The following is a 23,932-nucleotide window of genomic DNA, read 5'->3' on the forward strand; positions in this document are numbered from 1 at the left end:
TCACTGCTTCCTTTGGTTCTTTCTTCCTCCAGAAACATATTTATATAGCTGCACCCATTTACACTCCTCCTTACACTGTCATCTTGTTAAATTATTCATTGGCTTGACACTTTCACACAGTCAGTGAAATAGTTCAGAGCCAGTCACCTTTTGCAATATGCTCAAGATGGAGTCACAACCATACAGCTGGGAAGAGGCTCATAAGACCAGGAGACAGAAAAGCAACAATAGACTATCCAGCCCATTGAGTCTACTCAGCCATTCCATCACAGCTGATTTATTACCCTTCTCAACCCCATTCTCCTGCCTTCTCTCTGTAACCTTTGACACTCTTACTAATCAAGAACTTATCATCCTCTGTTTTAGATATGTCCAATGACTTGGCCTCCACAGCCATCTGTAGAAATGAATTCAACAGATTCACCAGCCTCTGACTAAAGAAATTCCTTCTCACCTCTGCTCTAAAGGAATGCCCTTGTATTCAGAGGCTGTGCCTTCTGGTCATAGACTCCCCCACTACAGGAAATGTCCTCTGCACGTCCCTCTATCTAGGCCATCAGGGATGTCCATTGGGTAACTGATAAGCTCTATTGCTGCACCCCTGTGAAAATGTGCCTCTGGAGAAACATTTTCTCTTCTCTGGAAGGAGTAAGTTTTGTGGTAAAGGAATAGGATGTATCTGCTGGATTTTGTGGAATTCCTGTTCATTGGTTGCTGCTATAAGTTGTGTTGTGGCTCAATGTAGATCTCTTCTCCTTTCAACTGAGGGTGAAAAGCAAGCAGAAGACCCTTGAATCCTTTTATCCTTCACTCCCTTCCAGAGAACACCAAGATATAAATCATGATGATCACTGGTGCCTCACCTTCTAATGTCCAAGCTGTAACTTATGGAAATGCTCTTGAGTCCTGATGAGGGTTGTGGTAAACAGCTGGTAAAAGTGTCTTGAAAACACTTGAGGGAATAAAACCATGTTGGAAGGTGAAGTGAACTTTAGGATGGAGGTGGAGTGAACTTTAAGGTGGAAGGTGAAGTGAACTTTAGGGTGGAAGATAGATGACGTGAGAGGAAAAATGTTCTTTCGGGCACCCAATCCAATGAAAAGAATCTTATTATACTTTATCGTTTAGGATATTTTAAACTACATCAGCAAAAAGGAATTTGAAGCAATACTGACTGTTGACCAACTGAATTTGGAACAAGAGAAAGGAAAAGTGTTCTTGAACTTCAGTGAGTACAATTTTCATGATATAAATGTATGAGGTTGTTGCTATGTTGTTTTCAAATATGTAAGTATAGGGTGCCATGATGCCATAGCAGCTAGTGGGATGCTATTACTGCTTGGGGTGTTCCAGAGTTTGGAGTCAGTTCTGGCACCATCTGCAAGGAGTTTGTACGTTCTCTCTGTGAATACAAGGGTTTCTTCTGGGTGCTCTGGTTTCTTCCCACGATCCAATGACATACTGATTAGTAGGTTAATCGGTCATTGTAAATTTTCCTGCGATCTGGCTAGTGTTAATTAGGCAGGTCACTGAGTGGTGTAGCCCATTGGGCTGGAGGAATTGTTCCACTCATAATCTTTAAGTCAAACAATCAATAATAAATAAATATTTAGATGTCCTGGCATCTTAACATCTGAAGCACTGGTGACTTTTGGATTGCAGCAGACCCAAAATGAAACCTAAATACACATCCTGTTCTGTAAATTCTATCCAATTACGTACATTGTTCACCAGTAATGACATCTTCAGGTTTAGTTCATACGGCAAAACATGATGATTGTACCATATAGTTAACGTCATTTCTTCCCAAGGAGAAATACCAATGATGTTAAAATTGAGAAATGAATAATCTGTGGTGAAGTGAAACTCAGGGGAATAAAGGTTTGCACTTATACAATACGTTTTGTATGCCAAACCACTTTAAAGACACCGCTGGGTATTTTTGTTTGTACTGTGGTTGTTGCAATGCAGGTAATTTCTTTTACTAATTTGCGCATTGAAAGCTTTTACCAATAGTAATGACAAATTTAAGTGTGTACCAGTCACACACTGGCTGAGGGTAGCTAACTTCTCATGATCTCTCCAAAAATCTGCATGCAGATAGGGAAAATTTTAAGATCTCATCTTCACAGATGTCAAATTCGATTCCTTCAATGTTGCACTAAAATGTGAGCCTTGATTTTGGTGCTCATCTCCACAGTGGACTTCATTCCACCATCTTCGGGTGCACTTAAGGAAAGATTTGAGGAATGAAGGAGCTCTGTAGTTTTGAGATCATGGGCAAAGAAGATGTTAGAACAAAACCTTAATTTAAGCACAAGGAGAATGTCAATGGCAGCAAGTTACAAAACACCTCATATTGAGCTAAGAAGGCATAGAACTTCAAATGAAGTGGAACATCCTAAGTGTTAGTCCATGCATGAAGAGTTACGAGAAAGGATAGAGATTATCACGCAAATTTTACTCTTTCTGCTGTTTAGTCATGTAAGATGTGCCCTAAATATGGAAACAATATTTAATTGCAAAATATATTTTTGGCCTTACAGACATATGTTTTGACTGAATTACTGATGATGACTCATATCAATTTGTTTCATATCTTTAGTGAGTGCAGTAACTAACAATCTATAAGGCAGTTTTTGATCACCATTGGTGATGTGCAACATTTATAAGAAGTTAGATATACATTAGTCTTATGTGTAATAATTACCACCTTATATAGTCTTATGGTCTAAGTTACTGATGAAGTGTATTTGTCATGAGCCATTAACTTTTCCATTATTGGACACAATCTTTGTCCTTCTTTCTACATCTGACAGGTGAAGAAGAGATCACTTTCCCTCCTACATATCGATATGAGCGGAACACCAGAGACATTTACTCATGGCAGAAGCATAAAACTACTGGAGTATGTGTTATTTAGCTCTTTGTTGTCTTAACTTAATACCTTCACTTCTTATTTGCTGCTCAAGCACACTATTAGCAGTGTGTCAAAGAGGCAGAGGTGGATTTTGCAAGAAGGCCAACAGAACACAAAATTATGGAAGCAGTCTGCATATTTAGATTAAGCATGGGAGTTTGGAGAACAAATTTAGTTCTGAAGGCACAGGAACTTAACTATAAAATGGAAATGATTGAGAACTAAATATTGCAGCCTAAGGGTATTATATGAAAATAAGCAGGGACAAGAGCACAATAGTGATAAAGGCATACATTTAGAAATTAGACGCTTGCACACAGTCTTTTATTCAAATCAAGTTCAATTCGACCATACACAATTACCCATGTATAGGGCCAAATGAGACAATGTAACTCTGGGGCCAAGGTACAAAACACAGTACCAACAGTCAGACACAGCACAAAGTATATATACAAGATAGAAAACACATGTAAGATATCAGTAAAATACAGTCACACACACAAATAGTCCAGAGCCTGAGTCCATGAATGCTGCAGGAATCTGCAGTTGACCACAATTCAGCTTGTCTTCTGCCAAGTGACCACTGGGGGGCAGCACTGACTCCAGCCTGGACACTGCACCATGTCACTCTACCCCTGGTGGTAGGCGTGCACAAATATGGTATCTTTGTGTACGCCTCATTCGGTAACTGGCCCACGTATTTTAGTACACACTTCTCCTTAGCCAAGGCCGATATTTGTTCTGCAATAGTTAATAATTAACTGATGACATCACAGGTCATATTTCAGTCAACTATTCCCTCTAATATCCCGTCACACAAAGTTACCATCAGGTAGGAGGGATTGAACCCTGAAGGCACACACTCAGCAATTCAGGAACAGCTTCCACTCCTCTGCCATCCGATTCCTAAATGGACATTGAACCTGTGAACACTACCTCACTTTTTTAATATATGTTATTTCTGTTTTGCATGATTTTTAATCTATTCAATATACACATACAGTAATTGATTTACTTATTTATTTATTTATTATTATTTTTCTTCTATATTATATATGGCATTGAGCTGCTGCTGCTAAGTTAACAAATCTCACGACACATGCGGATGACAATAAACCTGATTCTTATTCTGATTCTGATCAGTAGCATATTGAGCAGATTTGGGAAGGATGTGGGAATTAAAGATTAAATACCACCAGATCAGTATCCTGCATACAGTATCTGCCAATAATAAAGTTCTTTATTCACCATTATGGAAAATTACTCAGAGGCTCCCATTTCACGGAGTGTAGCCTTTTTCATTAAAATAATTTCTGAACTGTATACTCAATTATTGTGTCTTCGATCAACCTGCAGACTGCAATAGTTTAGGGCTCTCTAGATTGGGCTAATTCATCTGTAACAAGAAGTATTTCTGAGCTGTCAACCATTTTTATTCCAATCACCTTTCCCATTCTGATATGTCAGTCTATGGTCTCCTCTATTGCCACGATGAGGCCACTCTCAGCTTGGAGGAGCAACACCTCATATTCCACTTTGATGGCATCCAACCTGTTGGCATGAAATTTGATTTCTCCAATGTCCAGTAGTTTCTCCCACCTCCCCCTTATCTCTTTTTTTCATTCTACATTCTGGCTCTTCTCTTAACCCTTCTCTTCTCCTCATCTGCCCATCATCTCCATCTAGTGTCCCTCCTCCTCCTCTTTTTCCCTTGGTCTACTCTCTTCTATATCAGCTTCCTTCATCCTCAACCCTTAACTTTCTCCACCAATCAACTCCTAGCTTCTCTCCTCATTGCCCCTCCCTCAACTAGTTATCTTCCCCCTCACCTGGTTTCTCCTACCATCTTCTAGTTTCTACTCTTTCCCTCACCCAACTCATTATTTTGACTTCTTCCCCCTTCCTTTCCAGTCCTGGTCAAATTATTTATTCCTTTCCATAGATGTTGCCTGATCTGCTGAGTTACTCCACTACTTTGTATATGCTACTCTGGGCTAATTTGTTACATGGGTAAGGTTGTTGAAGATGTATGGGGGTTCAAACACACTGGAGATCCCTCTGACCCACTCCTAACATCCTTCCTCACTTCTAGGGCAAACGTTGCTCTACTGTTTTGTGGTTTCCTTGAGAAAGTTCCTGAAAGTGGTATTCAGGTCAGATGAGATCGTAGATCGACACTTCATCACATTTTATTTTCCACTTGAAGCTAATATATTTTGCATTTAACAGGGGAACAGATAATAGCAGACAACACTGCAAACACCTGATAGCATCAGATAACATCTGTGGAGAGGGAAACCATCAAAATTTTGAGTTAATGCAGAGATATTGAAAGAGAGGTAGAGAAATTTTAAATATATTGTTTTGAGCTTTGTAAATCTTCACATTCAGGAATTAGGCTTTTTGAATGAAAATGCAAATTTCTGGGCATTATTCAGGTTAAAAACAAGCAGAAAGCAGATAACCAAAGCCCTTCTTATTGATGTTCTTTGTCTCTGTTATAGATAAGGATAAATGTTCCTTCTTGGTGTGATAGAGTCCTGTGGAAATCCTACCCTGAGACATATAATCACTGTACTTCATATGGTGAGTAAACTCACTCCTTGTGAGTGTTTCCTCCGCTAATAAAAGAAAGGAGATCAATTGGAAAGGATTGTCTACGGTTCTGTGGTCATTCCTTCTCTGACGTTTCCCTCTAAGGTGAACTGCAGCAACCTTTCCAATGCAAACAATGCCGCTATTTATATTCTTCAAGAACAAACCCAGCACAAAATGAGGGCATATTTTGCACATGCGAGCATATCTACGAATTGTAATGAACAAAGCTCTAAACTTAACACAGCAGCTGCTTAAAGCTAGTTTTCAAGACAATAAAAAATTGTTTGTGAACCACTTATTATTTGTGGTTTGTCGAAAGTGGAAATGGACATTTTTTAACTCCCGTTCACCTGTTTTCTCAAGTAATGCTGCAAATAAATATTAACTCCTGCACGTTTACTTGGAAGTTACCTGAGTATTGAGAATCATAGAGACAGAGGACACTACAGCACAGAAACAGTTCCTTCGGCCCATTCAGTCTGTGCTGAACTATTAATCCACCTAGGCCCATTGACCTGGACCCGAACTAAAGCCCTTCATACCTCACCCCTCCATGTACCCTTCAACCTTCTTGTAAATGATGAAATCAAACCCATATCCACCATTTCTGCTGGCTGCTGGTGTTGGTTCAGCTTATCTCTACAATACAGAGAGTAACATTTCATTCTCATTCATTCCTGCAGGCTGCACAGATGACATCATGACCAGTGACCATTCACCTGTCTTTTCTACATTTGAAGTTGGAGTAACTTCCCAGTTTGTATCTAAGAAAGGTATAAGAAGCAAATGATGAACTTGACAATTTGTACTGCATTACATGACTTCATGATTCATAAACACAAGAGATTCGTCAAATGCATTTGTGTGTGCTGCTCATGACTTCATGGTTAGCTCTTTATATGGATCTAAGTTAAGCTAACGCTTCTGGGGTCAACACTGTGGGATGCACGTAGGTCTTCCATTTCTTACACTTGGGGACAAACCTATGATGGAAAGAGATTCTGCAGATGCTGGAAATCCAGAGTAACACCCACAAAATGCTGGCGGAACACAGCAGGTCAGGCAGCATCTATGGAAAGGAATAAAGAGTCGATGTTTCAGGCCAAGACCCTTCATCAGGACCTGAAATGTCAATTCCTTATTCATTTCCAGAGATACTGCCTGATCTGTTGAGTTCCTCCAGCATTTTGTGTGATCGAATAAAACTTTCTTCTGTCTATGAAATGTGTCTCAAGTAAATGTGTGGGAATCAGTTTGCCAAGAAAAATAGTATTCTTAATTCATAAAAACATTATATAGAGTAAAAACATACTATTGGCACATTAGTGATTAGTGATTTTTGAAATGCTACTATGATTCAATATTGGAATATCTTCTCTTGTTTGCCTGTTATTGAAGCAGAGGAAAATATTGCACTTAAAAGACATAAATAAGGAAGTTAGATGTACAGGAATTGTTAATGTACTGTTGAGCTCTATAACTCTATAGTGTTATATAATGTGAGCATTTTCATTAAATGAAGAAAAGCATTTTTATACCTGGAAAAACACAGGCATTCAGCCAGGGTTATTTCAGTATTGAACATTCTAATTACAGTACTGTGCAAAAGTCTTAGTCACGTGTAAAACAATTCTATAAAGCGAAGATGTTTTAAAAATATTGGAATAGAATGTTTCTAAATAATAAAAGATTACTACAAAGAGCAGTAAACGGTAAAAAAAGATGAATTAATATTTGGTGTGACCACCATTTGCCTTCAAAACTGTATCAATTCTTTTAGGTACACTGTTGAGCAGTTTTATAAGAAATTCAGCTGGTGGTTTGTTCCAAGCATCTTGGAGAACTTGCCACAGTTCTTCTGCAGACTTTGGCTGTCTCACTTGGTGCTGACTCTCCAGGTAATCCCAAAGAGCCTCGATGATGTTGAGATCAGGGTCTGTAGAGGCCATACCATCCGAAACCAGTTAAAAAAAAATCAAGGATGCCCAAGGCTTTTGCACAGTACTTGTAAGTGGAAGTGTTTTAGAAGTTAGATAAACCCTGGCTGAAAAATTCTTTCATGTTGACTAAAAAATCTACATGGTTTTCTCAAAGAATTTGAGGGGACACCAATTAAAATTTGTGAGAAAGAATTGTAGTTCAGAATCAGCTTGATAAGACAACCGTAAACCTTCAAGTGTTCAATAAACTTCAAACTTGTGTTGGAGACACAAAGGAACAAATTATGTTATGAAAAGGTGCTAGTGTAAATCAATAAAAACAGTTACATTTATTGAGCTAAATTATTATTAAAACTTCATGATAGTTCTTTATGTTCATTTTATTCTACACTTATCAATGGTCATTTAGATTTTTATAACTGTTATATAAACAGGTCTGACCTGGTATGCTTCTGAAACATGAGATGAAAGTTTTGAAGCATAACATGTATAATGCAGATTTAGTCATATAGACATGCAATATTAAAAGGCTTTTTGGCCCACTGAGTCTACACCAACCATCAACCACCTTTTTATACTAATTCTACAGTAGCCCCATTTTTACATTAACTACCTTGGATTCACCTATTGCCACTCACCTGCACACTGGGGAAAAATTACCTTGGCTAGTTAACCTTTAAGCCCATGTGTCTTTGGGATATGAGGAAACACTGCAATGACTGTAAGAAATTCACCTCTGGGTTAAAGAGAGAACTAGAAAACAGCACCCTGGATCAGGAATCAGTCCAGATCACTGGAGCTATGAGGTGATCATCTCTACAGACAGCATCACATAATAGATAATGATGTTGTATTTGTATGTTCATGAGTCTGGATTAGAGATTCCATGTTAATGTAAGTTTTTCTTGTATTTCAGATATTTTTAAGTTCAATTAATTATGTTAATTCTTGTTCACTGCAGGCCCTTGTAACAGTTCTGGACAAGCTTGCATTGAGTTTGAAATTATTGAGGCCATTGTGAAGACAACTTGCAAAACAAAGTTCTTCATTGAATTTCATTCAAGTTGTTTGGAAGGTATGGGGAAGTGTAATCATCAGTCTTGTTAATATTATCATCAAACCTTTAATTCTCATGGAAGGTCCTTTTCATTCAATGGAGTTGTACCCCAATGATTTAGTCCTGCAGACAAGGATTTAGGTTCAAGTTTATGTTTTCAAGAATTGTTTGACTGCAATCCAACTTCTCCACTATCAGCCTCAGTCTCTGGGCTGAAGTGAGAGAACATAGAACTTAGAAGACTTAGAAGACAGAAGCAGCAGATCATTCTACTGGTTGTATCTCCTCTTCCATCCAATGTTCAAAGTTTTCAAATCACAGTCAATGATATAATGTCCCTGATTATCATGCTAAGTTCATGGAAATTTGCCTTCTCTCCTTAGTATTTAACAGTGGCCACATACTGAACCCCACTACCAATTTTTTTTTTTTGCAATCAAATGTTAGAAGATGCAGCTCTTTTCCAAATGTTAAAACATCTGTATATTGTGGTAGGGTTAAAAATTCCTTCAGCCATAACCTAGAATAACCAATAGTCATCCAGCCACCCACTGTGCACACCATCTAATTTTCCTTTGTGTTGACTTCAATCAGACAGGCTGCACCTTGTCCATTATTACCTCCTTTATCCAAAGTACAACGTATATTAATTATCAAAGTATGTTTGTAGTATACAACAGAGATACATCTTCTCCAGACAGCTACAAAACAAAGTGTGGCCATTCAAAGAAGGACATCAAGACTCCATGCATAAAAAAAATCACACAAATGACAACAAGAACATCACACCTCCCCATGCTCAAAAAAATCACTCAAACAACATCAAACACCCCACATGAAAAAAACAAATTGTGCAAACAGCAACAAGAACATCAGCCCCTCCCCCCCACACACACACAACGAATCAGACAAACAGAAACAAGAACATCAAATCCCCCACATGTAAAAACAAATCACACAAATGGTAACAAGAACATCAAACGTCCCCACCATGCACAAAAAATAAAAAAATTGCACAAGCAGCAACAAGAACATCAACCTTTCCCCATGCAGAACAAAACAAATTGTGCAAATGGCAACAAGGACATCAAACACTCCACATTCAAAAAACAAACAAATCACGCAAACTGCAACAAAACCATCAAACCCCTCCATGCGCACATGCAAACAGCAACAAGAACATCAACCTTTCCCCATGCAGAACAAAACAAACTGTGCAAATGGCAACAAGGACATCAAACATTCCCACATTCAAAAAAGCAAACAAATCACACAAACTGCAACTAAAATATCAAACCCCTACATGCGCAAAAAAGACTTGCAAACAGCAACAAGAACATCAATCACCCCATGCTCAAAAAACAAACAAATTGTGCAAACAGCAACAAGAAATGTGTTTGCAGAAAATGACCTTCCCTGCAATGGCAGGTTACTGGATGAAATAGCAGAACTGCCTGCAATCCCAAAACCAACCAATAGGGGGAATAGGGGATAATTGTTAAAGAAAGAGTGTTTAGTAATGCATCATTTACTCCTCAAAATAAAGTTAAAACATTCAGTAATTTTGCATCTATATATTGCAATAATAATTATTAATATTAGTTAAATATGTAGCAAAACCATTTGAACTTTCCATGGGAGAATCTTTCGATGAGTCATAGAGTTCCAAGCATTTATTCCAATGCCAAGACTTTATGCCCTTTTTCTTAACTTATGTCAAGCCTTGTGGCCCTAACACTCAACCTGATAAATATATGTTTGCTAAGATCTTCACCCAGCATGGCTGCACAAAAGTCTTAGGAAGATCCTTGTCCCCAGTTGATGAGGATTATTCTTAGACTGAGGGGAAGAGTAGGGCAAAAGAGTCATTGACCTGTGACCTGCCATCTGGAAACATGTCATCTTAAAGAGAGAAGCAAAGTCCCACCTGATCCGCAGGACATGGTGTCAAGACACTCACTTCTCTATAGTCTGTTCTCATCCACCCTGAGCAGTCTATTACCCAGAGACCTAGGAAAACCAGTCAGTCTGTGTTAGACCTTAAAGAAACTTTTAGGCCTTATTATGATACTTAAATTGTAACCCCAATACTTTCAAGATGGAGGAGAATTAGGGTCAGGTTTGAGATAGCTCAAAAATATAGACAGTTGGCGATACATCAACCAACTAGTTTTGTTTGGTTAATGTCACTCCCAGGCCTCTACTGCTTTCACCATTTTATTATACATTTAAAAAGTCCATCCATCAGCACCCACAACAAGAGTAGGTGTAATCCATTTGCTTTCTCAAGTCTGCTGAATTATTAAACAACTTTTACTTTACACCTTATCAGCAATATTCCTTGATTCCATGTCCACAAACACCAGTTGATCTTATTTATGACCATATTCAGCAAATGAACATCCACTGTTTTTCAAAATAAAGAATTTCAAAGATTAATAAAGACCAAAATAATGAAGATTCTTTTGGTATTAATCATAAATGCCGACCTCTTCCCTTGACATTATGCCCATTGTCCTATTCTGGCCTTTCAACAGTTTTGCCCTGAAGGAACCCTTGAAATAATTTTTAGGTCTCAGCGAATCACTGCGGGAGAATTATTATAGCTACAGCTCACATTACGTTAGTGTGATCAGTAAGTTGTAGATATAATAATCCAAAAATAATTGTCAATGCTCTTTTCAGTATAGAATGATATCTTTTCTTGGAAAAAAAATGGTGGTTAAGCTTAGCTTACCTTTCTTGAAATTAATCTCTTTCTTTCCCTTTCATAAATGTTAAAAACTCACAAGGAAAACTTAATAAATTTCTGTTAAATAACTGGCTTAAGCCAAAATGGGATTTAATTTTTCTAATGGTAGGCTCAGTAGATTTGATTTAAATAAAGGTTGTAAATTGGTTTAAATTAATGCTATTTACTACATGAAAATTTATTGGCAATGTTGAACCATATAATTACTAAAAACCATAAGCCAAGGCGATACGAATAAAAATACAGCCTAAGACACAATTTTTTTTACAAGACTTTGAAAAAACATTTCCTTACTAAGTGACATGACCAGGCTCAAATATAGGCCTAGTATGTGAAACCTGTTCTTCTTGTTTGGCACAGACTAGGCACAATAGAATAGGACAAATTGGATTACTAGTCCATGTAAAACCCAATCATAAGTATCTTTCATTGTAAAGGCAGACTTTTTTGTGCCTATTGTTGTACTAGTGCAATGAAATGACTCAGAAGATTCTTATTAGAATTGTCTGTAGGTCTAAGCATAAAATCCTCCTCTTCCATTTCACATTTCCTCTTCAAAAATCACCAGATTGGAGAGTCCTTAAAATGAAAAATTCTCTCCAATTTTCTACAATATCAGTAGAGTTTCTTCGCTGCCATAAGACAGTTGGCAGCATGTAAGGGGAAGTTGGAGGAGGTAATTCGAGAGGGAGAGGCTGATGTCACAGCGCAGGTTGGGCGAGACAATTCAATGCTCAGAAAACGAACTTCACGCTCCTCATCGGCCTACAGTCCTCTCCTCTGTGCAATATAACACTCACCAGTTATCAACTCACTGTCCTCCCCTCTGTGCAACGCAGCACTCCTCATCAGCCTACCATCCTCCTCTCCGTGCGATACTGCGCTCATCAATTATCAACGGCCTCCCCTATCTTGCGTCAAAAACTGAGAATGGACTCAACCAAATCAAAATGGTCCTACTGCGCACTGACTGCTGGGCTGAGAGATCTCTACCAAGATCACTAACGGGGTTGACCGGTCACTGCCCTCCACTGCGAGCTCCAGCATCGAGCATCGAGCGAAGTTCAAAATACGATGATAATGTTTTTAACGACGATCTCTCGCAGAACTCTAGCAACCTCTCGTGGAACCCTGGTTGAGAAAATCTTGATTTAAACTAGCTATTCTGACTTACTGTCATGATGGTTGTTACTGTTAATGTGTAGTCCATTTAATAAGCTGCTTTATCATTTTATGTTTAACATATTAACTGCCCACCAATTGCCTTCCTTGGCAAACTCAACAACCCTCTATCTCTATGCTATTTTCTTGAGTAGATCCTTATCTTCAACAAAGACTTCAAATCTTTCCCACTAAGAAAGGGACCCTAAAATCAACTGATTTACTTTTTCCCTTACTCGACAAATGAAGCATTATGTTATACAGTATATACAGTACATTCCTATCCATCTTCTGCATCTGCAGTTTATGATTTTCTTCCTTCAATTGTGCACCACAATGCTATTCAATTGTGTCCATTATTAAAACACACCGTTGGTTTATCAGACCTAATTCATTAGTTTAATGGTCACTCCAAAAAAACAGACCTGTAGAAAGAAATCAATAGCAAAGTAATATTAGCAGTCCATATCTGGGTCAGAATAAGTTAATTCACTTCCATCTATCTTTGCTTTTGTGCTGATTCAGAGTCAATTTATCACATGTACAGTATATTGAATAATAAAGTGAAATGTATCATTTGTGCTAACAACCAACACAGCCAAGGAGGTGCTTGGTACAGCCCTGGTGCCAACATAGCATGCCCACAATGTTCAGCAGAACAACACAAGCAGAAACAACAAAACAAAACAACACCAGCAAAACAAGCTCCTTTCCACATGTTCACACACTGAAACGATGATGTGACAATATCACTGAGTCCTAAATTTGTCATCATTTTAACCTAGGGCAGAAGCCTTGCAATTATTATTGAAGGACCTATTTGTTCCATCACTTTAAATAACACTTTTAGCCTATTGTTTTCCTATGACCCTCAAAGAAAGTGTTTTTATGCAATAGCAATATTGCCAGCTGAACAGTTCTTTTATTCAAACTCTTTCCAAAGGCAACCTCGTCTCTCAAGTGTGATTATGGACTGAAGTGACTAAAGTAAGGATGACTATTATAAATAGAACATAGACCATAAGACCATAATAGAAAGGAGTAAAACTAGGATATTTGGCTCATCGAGTATGCTCTGCCATTCCATCAGGGCTGATTTATTAATAAATAGCAAGTTAAGCTGAATACATGGAACCCCTCTCTTCCTTGTTGTACTTAGTAAAGAGACACAAGAGACTGCAGATGTGTAACCCACTTAAGTAACTCAATGGGTCAATAGACTGATGAAGGGTTTTTGCCGAAAATATCATGTTTCTTTTCTACTTGCTCAATTCGTTGAGTTCCTCCAACCAGTTGTATTTAGTAGGAGTTTGGTTTAACAGAAAAGATATGTGTGAAAATGTGTTAATAATGTCGGATTATCAAAAATGCATTTTCCCTTCACAGAGTTCAAGAAGAGTTTGGATAATGGCACCCAGATCTGCATTAAACATGGATTTCTGAGAATTGAATGGTCTGCACACCAGTTGCCAATGGTAGGTTGCAGCCTATCCTAATGAAAGCTGATTGAGAAAGAGAATTCTAGAGGTTCATCATGTCTGAATAAAGAAATTTCACATCCGTCTATTTATCTGACTGATTTTGCTGGATGATTTGGCTCAAAGGGCAAAAAGGCTTATTCCATGTTGTATCTTAATAAATAAATTAATTCTGTTTTGCTTTTAATAGTTATCTCCAATTCTCTCTGATATTGAGTATCTACAAGACCAACACCTCCTCCTGACCATAAAATCCACAGATGGGTATGAATCCTATGGTAAGTTTGAGCTGTTTTAACATTATGTTTATGGGATCAAGAACATAAGAAGGTGACATGCAATTTCCTTAGTAATCTGCATGAAGCATGCATGACAGTAACAGCTCAGTCTCATACTTGCCTTCCAAGTTTTGATGACATTCACTTTACTGCAGCAATAAATACCACTCTTCTGCAGGCTTACTGCTGGTGATCAAGAATGAATTTCAATGTGTTAGCAAGATATAAAAGGATGAAAGCCTGCTTTGTATGACTCCTCCTGTGGCTGGTAAATCCAAAGTTTGCCAGAGATTATGCATCAGTCAACACTGGGCTCACCTGTTTGAGCAGCTATTCCTCTCTCACCACTTGCTACATACCCATTATGAATTTTGGGCCAGTGAGTTCTCTGTTTGGCACAGAGATCATGGGGGGTTAATTACTTTCAAGACTGACATTTTCATGTCAGCCTCAGGGTTTGCTCAATTTTGGTGGTCAGTGACGATTTTCACTTCTTGTTTAATACTTTTCTGGCAGCCTTGGTGACTTCCTTAGAAATTTCTTAGTAGCTGACTTTATCACACTAACCGTTGCCATCTGCCTGATGTCAGATGAGACCCCAAATGACACAAAGGTCCCTAAGTGCCCATTAAGATGTGACTTCCAGTATTTCTGAGGATGTAGCCAGGGCGATGGATGAATTGAAATAGATCCTCCAAAAATGGAGCCTTGAGAGCTAGTGATGTGTCATATTGTTTGATCGCCAGAACAGAGAACACCAACTCTCCTGCTCTTGCTCTTCTGCAATGTGCTCCAGACAACCAAAGAATCCCAGGATTCAAAGTTCAAAGTTCAAATTAAATCTATTATCGAAACATATATATGTCACCATATACAACACTGAGATTCATTTTCTTGTGAGCATCCTCTGTAAATACAAAGAAACACAATAAATCAATAACAAACACACACGGCAAGACGGACAAACAACCAACATGCCAAAGGCAACAAACTGTGCAAATGCAAAATGGAAAGTAAAAATATTAATAATAAATAAATGAGAAGTAAATATCAAGAACATGAGATGAAGGGTCCCTGAAAGTGAATCCTTAGGTTGTGGGGACTGTTCAGTGATGGGGGGAGTGAAGAATCTGATGACTGAGAGGTAATAACTGTTCCTGAACATGGTGATGTGAATTTTAGTGAAACCTATCAAATATTGAAAGGCCAAGATAGAGTGGACTTGGAGATGATGTTTCCTCTCATGGAGGAGTCAATGGCAGAGGGCCCAGACTCAATACACTAGAACAGTGATGAAGAGATATTTCTTTAGCCAGAGATTGGTGAATCTGTAGAATTCATTGGCACAGTTGGCTGGGGAGGCCAAGTCTTTGGGTATATGTAACTCGAGGTTGATGGTTCTTGATTAGTAAGGGCTTCAAATGTTACTGGGAAAAGGCATGAGAATGAGGTTGAGAGGGAAGATAAATCACCCTTGATCAAATGGCAAAGCAGATGTGATGGACTGAATGGCCTAATTCTGCTCCAATGTCTTTTGGTTTTATGATTTTTCTTTCACTCAAATCCTGTGTGAAAACACATCATCCTGTCACTCATCATTCCCTGTCCTATGGCCTCAAGTTGTGTCAGTATCTTGGGTTATAGAGATAAATTTACAACACTGGACAATCCCTCAGTAACTTCCTCAGCAGGAATCCAGAGTCCTGTTGATTAGAACGTAGAAATCTACAGCACATTACAGATCCATCGTCCCACACTGTTGTGCCAACCATGTAACCTACTCTAGAAACTCTCTAGAAATTCCATACTGCATAGTCCTTATTTTTCTAAACTCCATGTACCTACTTAAAAGACCCTATTGTATCGCCTCAACGACCATCACTGGCAGTGCATTCCATGTACCCACCACTCTCTGTGTGAAAAATGTACCTCTGACATCCCCCTTGTGCCTACTTCCAAGCACCTTAAAACTGTAGCCCCCTTGTGTTAGCCATTTCAGCCCTGGGAAAAAAGCCTCTGGTTATCCACATGATTCAGGATGAATACAGTAATGGTCAAGTCTATAGATCAAATGCAAGGATTGAAGGAAAGCTGCCCAAGTCATGCTATTTCTGACACATATATGACCGCCACATAAACCACATTAAGGATGAACATGTATCATTCACACTAATTTTTCTGTGGCCACCACCACTAAACAAGGCTAAAGTGTAACTTCTGTACCAAGGGGACTAGTACCCTCCCACGCCACACCTCCCATTCTCATCCCCCTCCACCTGCTTGACACCAGTACCCAGGATTTCAATCAAGGCATGACACCAACTGAGAAGACTCAGGCATGGGCAATGGGTAACCTTCTTTTGGAGATGTCATCTATCTCTGACCTAAGGACAAGCATATAGGTGGAATTAGTGTGCACATTCTGGGCTAAGCAGCCATCTCAGTTGCCCATTATCACCCACCCCAATTAAAATCACCAAAAATTAATTAATGCAATATTATCACAAACCAGAAGCTCACAAAACATTTAAAATAACCACTAAATCTAGCAAATCTAGTTTGCTGTAACACCATTAAGGAGTACCTTATATGGGAATCATGTAATTGAAAATCTTGCTTTTTGTATTAACCTCTGCTGAAACCTTGCTTCCTCTGTGTTTCAGGAGAGTGCTGTATTGCACTAAAATCCTTGATTGGAAGCACACCACAGAGGTTTGAAACAGGCCTGTCTCACCTGGGAGATGAGTCAGGATCTATTCGTGTGACGATGAGGGTCGTTGTTCCAGCAGAGCGCAAACGGACTCGGGAGCGCCTCTACGGTGAGTCCTCCAGGCGGTGACATTCTCAGTATGTCCTGATTCTGCTAAAGTTCAGAGGTTTCCTCATATTTGATTGAAACAAAAGACATAACAAGATCAATAAAACAGCATACTGCAGGTGCAGGAATATTGAGATGAAAAAAAAAAGGCTGCGATTCTTCAGCAGGTTAGGCAACATCTGTGGAGAGAAAAAAGGGAGCTATGTGTAAAGTAATCAGAACTCAGAAGATTTGGAACTGAAGCATGTTTTAGGTTACAGAGAAAAGGGTAAGGTGGAGAGAACAGAGAAATGTCTGGGATAGGGTGAGATCACGGCAGACTAGTGTTGCCACAAGAGTCTGCAGGTGCTGGAATGTGGAAAACAAACAATTTCCTGGAGGTACTCAGTGGTTTGAGCAGCATCTGTGAGAGGAAATAAACTGTTGATGTTTCAGGTTGAAAAATTGTATTAGGACTAAGAATGGAAAAGAAAGATTACCTGTACAAAGAAGAGTTAAAATTAGTGTTGATGTCAATCAAGAGAGCACAGTGGGGGTGGTTCTTTGGAGCTAATGTGGCTGGTGTAGATATACTAGCCAGATTATGTAGAGAGATGAATGAGAGTAGTGATGTATGAAAAAATACTACTGAAACTTTGAAGTATGTAACTGAGTATATGCTGGAAATACCCAGAGGGTCAGACAGCATCTGTGGAGAGAGAAAACGCAGAGTTCATGTTACACATCCATGTTCTCCAAAGCAAAATTTTAACTAAATTATTCTTTCCGCACTTGCTGCCTAGCCTGCTGAGTAAGGAGTTGGACATGCACAGGAATGTGTGGTGACACTTGTGAGCACATCCTTAGTTTGTATTGGTTGTTAATGCAAATGATACATTTCACTGTATGTTTAAATGCACATGCGGTAAATAAATTAACCCGAGTCTAAATCTGAACTTTGTTTCTCTTCCCTCCCTTGCCCGCTGAGTGCCTCCAGCACTTTCTGTTCTCATTTCAGACTGTATCTAAATCAATGGATGTGTTCTGCAAAGCAGTCACCCAGTCTGTGTTTCAGTTTTCCAAGATAGAGGAGACAACATTCAGAGCAGCAAGTACCACACACTAAATTGGAAAAATAGCAAATGAATTACTGTACTGCTTCAACTGCGAGGCATGTTTCAGTCCCTGGATGCCTGGAAAGAGCGGGTTAAGGGCAGGTGTTACAATGCAAGGGTTGCAAGGGAAGATGCCGAGAGAAGGCGGCTATACCTTGGTGGGAGTGAACGAGTGAGCCACAGAAGGAGTGGTGCATTCAGAATGCTGAAAGAGGTGGGGAAGATGTGTCAGCGGTTGGAATCTGTTTGAAAGTGGCAGAGCCTACAGGACATTGAACGTAATGGCTGATGGGTTAGGAGGTGAGGGGAAAGAAGTCCCATCTTAGCTGTATGTGGGAGGAGATGTGGTGAAAAAAGAAGTGAAAGTAATAGAGCATAAGCAACTGAGAGTCCTGTTAATTATGATAAAGGGCAAGGCACAGTTAAGGAAGAAATCTCGAAAGTACAGATGTGGAAAATCTCATCACCAGAGACCTTCATTGGAAATTAAGAAACAGGGAGAATGGAAGCGAGTCCGTGTAGGAAGCTGGTGGTAGAAAGAGCACTCAAGGTAGGAACCTTGTGAGCTTAGAAATGCATATTGGTTCTGGTTCCTTCCTCCAGAGGTAGAGAAGTCCAAAAAAAAGTGCAAGAAAAACCATGTGAAAGCGAGAGCTGTTTGTAAACCAGTTGTGTTGGATGTCGAAAGCTAAGCACAGTCATATTATCAGCCCTTTACAAAGAGGCACATTCAATCCCATTGTAACAGTCAGATACAGATATTTGAATGAAATAGAACAACTTTCATTTGAAATCTGAAATTTTATGGAACACAAGTGGAAACGTAAAAGCTGCTTCCATTGTTGGCACAGTTCCACGTAAGGCCATATGATTAGTTCACCTATGTTTCTTTCTGTGCAGAATGGATCAGTTCTGAAAGGGACGAGACCAAACCTTCAAAAGATAAAGCTCAAACATCTAAGCCAATTCAGGAATGCATTGGGTAAGCAGTTTCATTTGTGGGGTTCTTATTGCAAGCACCTTATATCTTTCCTTAAAAACACACTCATGTTGTGTAATTAACTCCTAAATCTGATGACATTTTCCCAACTATTTTCTCTTTAAGCTTGATTAAAGACTTATACCAGTTTACATCTTCGGAAGGCTTATTCCATAAGACATAGGAGAAGAATTAGGCCCTTCGGCCCATTGAGTCTTTGCCATCATTCCATCATGGCTGATTAATTATCCTTCTCAACCCCATTCTCCTGCCTTCTCCTCGTAACGTTTAATGCCCTGACTAACAAAGAGCGGTGAATATCTGCTTTAAATATACTCAATAAGTTAACCTCCACATCTGTGCATAGCAATGCATTTGCCCTACCACCCTCCGGCTAAAGGAATTCCTTCTTATCTCTGTTCTAAATGGATATTCCTCTATTTTGAAGCTGTGCCCTCTAGTCCTAAACTTGCCCACTACATGAGACATTCTCTCTACAACCAGACCTTTCAATATTCAATAGGTTTCAATGAGATCTTCCCCTCATTCTTTGAAACTTCAGCGAGTACAAGCCCAGAGCCATCAAGAACTCTTCATACATTAACCCTTTCATTCCTGGAATCATTCCCACGAACCTCCTCTGAAACCTCTCCAACGCCAGCACATCTTTTCTCAGAAAAGGTGCCTAAAACTCCAAGTGCAGTCTGACTAATGCCTTATATAGCATCAACATCATACCCTTGTTCTTATATTCTAGCTTTCTTGAAATGAATGCTGACACTGCATTTGTCTTCCTTATACGGATTCAACCAGTTATGTTTACCTTCAGGGAATCCCAAGTCCATTGGAACTCTGATTTTTGAATGATCTCTTCATTCAGAAAATAGTCTACACCTTTAACTCCTTCTACAAAATGCACGACCATGCATTTCCTGCACTTTATTTCATCTGCTACTTTTTTGCTCATTCTCCCAATCTGTCCAAATCACTCTGCAGACTCCCTGCTTCTTCAGCTCTACCTGCCCCTCCTCCAGTCTTTGCGTTGTCTGCAAAGCTGGCCATAAAGCCATCACCTCTGCCATCCAAATCACTGACATATAACGTGACAAGAAGTGGTCCCAATACTGACCCTTGCGGAATACCACTCGTCACCGGCAGCCAACCAGAATAGGTCCCTTTTATTTCAACTCTTTGCCTCCTGCCAATCAGACAATCTTCCATCCATGCTAGAATCTTTCCTGTGATATCATAGGCTCTTATCTTGTTAAGCAGTCTTACGTATGGTCATCTGAAAATCCAAGTTAAGAACACCCACCGTCTATCCTCCTTGCTATTTAGAGTCATAGAGTCTTCAAACCTTACAGCACAGAAACAGGACCTTCGGCCCATCTAGTCTGAGCCAAACCATTAATCTGACTATTTGCATCGACCGCACCTGGACCATTGCACTCCATATCCCTCTCATGTATGTACCCACCCAAATTTATTTTACGTATTGAAATTGACCCCGTGTCCACCACTTGTGCTGGCATTTCTTTCCACACTCTCACTACCCTCTGAGTGAAGAAGTTCCCCCTCACGTTGCTGTTAAACATTTCTCCTTTCACCCTTGACCAATGACCACTATTTGTAGTTTCACCCAACCTCATGTAGAAAAAAGCCTGCTTGCACTTACCCTATCAGTACCCCTTCTAATTTTAAATTCCTCTATTACCTCTCCCCTCATTCTTCTATGTCCTAACATAGTCAACCTTTCCCTATAACTCACAACCTCGTCTCAACAAAATCCTTGTAAATTTTCTCTGCACTTGTTCAAACTCCTTACATCTTTCCTGTAGGTAGGTGACCAAAACTGCCCAAAATTTTCAAATTAGGCCTCACCAAAGTCTTATACAGCTTCAAAATATCAGCTCATCTCCTGTTCTCAATACTTTGATTCATGAAGGCCATTGTGCCAAAAGCTTTTTCTATAACCCTATCAATCTGTGACATCACATTCCAGGAATTATGAATCTGTATTCCCGGATCCCTCCATTCTACTGCACTCTTCAATGCCCACCATGCAAGATCTACCATGGCTGTTCCTTCCAAAGGCCCCCAATCTTAATGCCATCTGCAAATTTGTTGATCCAGTTTACCATATTATCATCCATAACCCTGATATAGATGACAAACAACAATGGACCCAGGACCAATTCCTGTGGCATACCAATCTATGTGGTCCCCAGTCAGAAAGGTGACTATCTACTACCACCCGCTGGCTTCTCCCACAAAGCTGATGTCTCATCCAATTTACTATCTCATCTTGAATGCCAAGCAACTGAATTGTCTTGACCAACCTCCTCTGCAGGACCTTCATCAACATCAGCCTTCACTAACTTTCCTGTTATCTTCCTTGAAAAACTCTGTAAGATTGGTTAGACACAATTTACCACTATCCCAAATCAGTCCCTGTTTATTCAAATAATTATGTATCCGGTCCTTTATAGTCATAGTCATAGTCATAGTCATACTTTATTGATCCCGAGGGAAATTGGTTTTTGTTTCAGTTGCACCAACCAAGAACAGTGTATAAATAAAGCAATATAAAACCATAAATAATTAAATAGTAATATGTAAATGCCAGGAAATAAGTCCAGGACCGGCCTATTGGCTCAGGGTGTCTGACCCTCCAAGGGAGGAGTTGTAAAGTTTGATGGCCACAGGCAGGAATGACTTCCTATGACGCACAGTTTTGCATCTCGGTGGAATGAGTCTCTGGCTGAATGTACTCCTGTGCCCAACCAGTACATTATGTAGTGGATGGAAGACATTGTCCAAGATGGCATGCAACTTGGACAGCTTCCTTCCTTGGATCCTTGGATAGAATGCCTTCCAATAACTTTCCTACTACTGATATCACGCTAACTGGCTTATAATTTCCTGGCTTATTCTTAGAGTCTTTCATAAACAACAGAACAACATTAACTCCAATTCTTCAGCAACTCACCCACGGCTAAGGATGTTTGAAATATTTCCGCTCAGGCCCCTGCAATTTCTGAACTAGTCTTCCATAGGGTCTGAGAGAACACCTTGTAAGGCCCTGGTGATTTATCCACCCTAATTTGCCCCAAAGTAACAAACACCTGCTCCTCTGTAACCTGTACAGGATCCAAGACTGCGCTGCTCTATTTTGTCACATCTATAGAATCTGTGTCGGTCTCTCAAAACATCCATTTAAGATCACCCAACGTCCCCTATTTCTTTCAGCTCCAGGCATAGATTACCACTCTGATCTTCCAGAGGACCAGTGTTTTCCCTTGCTGTCCTTTTGCTGGTAATAGCAAGCATGTAACGCTGAGGCTTTATAAAACACTGGTGAAGCCTCACTTACAGTATTGTGAGCAATTTTGGGCTCCTTATCTAAGAAAGGATGTGCTAATTTCGGAGAGGGTTTAAAGGAGATTCACAAAAATGGTTTCTTATATCATCAAAATTCACCTTTCTCCAATTTAGAATCTCAGCCTGACCTATCCTTTTCCATAATTACCTTGAAACTAATGGCATTATGACCACTAGATGCTAAGTGATCCCCTACACAAACTTTTATTGCCTGTCTTGTCTCATTCCCTAACAAGAGATCTGCTATTGCACTCTCTCTAGTTGGGACTTCTATGTACTGAGTAAAGAAACTTTGCTGCATGCAGTTGACAGATGTTTTCCCATCTAGCCATTTTACAGTGCGGAGTCCCAGTTAATATATGGAAAGTTCAAATCACCTCCTATCACAACCTTATGTTTCTTGCAATAGTCTGTGATCTCTCTACAGAGATCCTGTGGACTATTGTGTGGTCTAAAACATAATCCTATTAACAGCCACAGAAGTACTCTGCAGTGACTGTCTATTCCCTTTCCCTTTCCTGGCAGTCACCCAGGCACCCGCCTTATTCCTCATTTCTACTCACAATTGAGCTCTCGTGTCTGTTCTGACGGAGCACTGCTGTGATATTTTGCCTTGCTAGTAATGACACCCCTCCACCTTTAATTACTGCCGCTCTGTCACGTCCAAAACAATGGAACCCCATTGAGCTGCCAGTTCCGCCCCCTCCCACAACCAAGTCTCGCTAATGGCTACAATGCCATAATTACACATGCTGATCCATGCCCTAAGCTCAACCGCCTTTCCTACAATAATCCTTGCACTGAAATATACATAGATCAGAACATTAGTCCCACCACGTTTGATTTTTTGTTTCCTGACTTGGTCTGTAGACCTAACAACTACTCCATTATCTGTTCCGGTGCTCTGGTCCCCGTTCCCCATGACTCAAGTTCAAACCCTCCCTCTTTCCCTCTCTCCCCCCACCCCATCCCACCCCCAGCTTCCATACAGCACTATCTAATCTTCCCACTAAGATATTAAACCCCCTCTAGTTCAGGTGTCAACTGTGCCTTCTGTACAGGTCTAACCTTCCCTGGAACAGAGCCTAATGATACAAAAATTTGAACACCTCCCTTCAGCACCAACTCCTTAGCCATGTGTTAAGCTGTATGATTTTCCTGCTTCCTATTTCTGCCCTTACTAGAATGCAGCATGGGGTAGGAACCTTGAAGGTTCTGTTCTTTAACTTAACACCCAACTCCCTGAACTCACCTTGCAGGACCTTATCACCCATCTACCCCTACCTTTGGTTACCAACATGGACCACGAGCTCTGATTACTCACCCTCCTACTTAAGAATGCTGTGGACTCGATGCAAGATGTCGCTGACCCTGGCACCCAGGAAGCAACAAACCATTGGGAATCTCATTCTCATCTACAAAACCACTAACCAACAAATCCCCTATCACTGCAGCTCTTCCCTTCTCCCTGCTTCC

At 39.8% G+C, this 23,932-nt stretch overlaps 1 protein-coding gene across 1 annotated transcript in view; it reads left to right on the top strand.

Moving 5' to 3' along the window:
* Positions 1-23,932, top strand: part of LOC140204321 (phosphatidylinositol 3,4,5-trisphosphate 5-phosphatase 2A-like) — a 163,369-nt gene that overhangs the window by 120,493 nt on the left and 18,944 nt on the right. The window contains exons 17-25 of the mRNA XM_072270942.1: positions 1,129-1,228; positions 2,820-2,908; positions 5,425-5,506; positions 6,202-6,291; positions 8,420-8,533; positions 13,815-13,903; positions 14,097-14,184; positions 16,848-17,003; positions 18,997-19,078. Coding sequence (XP_072127043.1) covers positions 1,129-1,228; positions 2,820-2,908; positions 5,425-5,506; positions 6,202-6,291; positions 8,420-8,533; positions 13,815-13,903; positions 14,097-14,184; positions 16,848-17,003; positions 18,997-19,078 — 890 coding nt within the window. The remainder of the gene's footprint in view (positions 1-1,128; positions 1,229-2,819; positions 2,909-5,424; positions 5,507-6,201; positions 6,292-8,419; positions 8,534-13,814; positions 13,904-14,096; positions 14,185-16,847; positions 17,004-18,996; positions 19,079-23,932) is intronic.

The sequence above is a fragment of the Mobula birostris genome, chromosome 10, assembly GCF_030028105.1.
Source record: "Mobula birostris isolate sMobBir1 chromosome 10, sMobBir1.hap1, whole genome shotgun sequence".
Lineage (NCBI taxonomy): Eukaryota > Metazoa > Chordata > Chondrichthyes > Myliobatiformes > Myliobatidae > Mobula > Mobula birostris.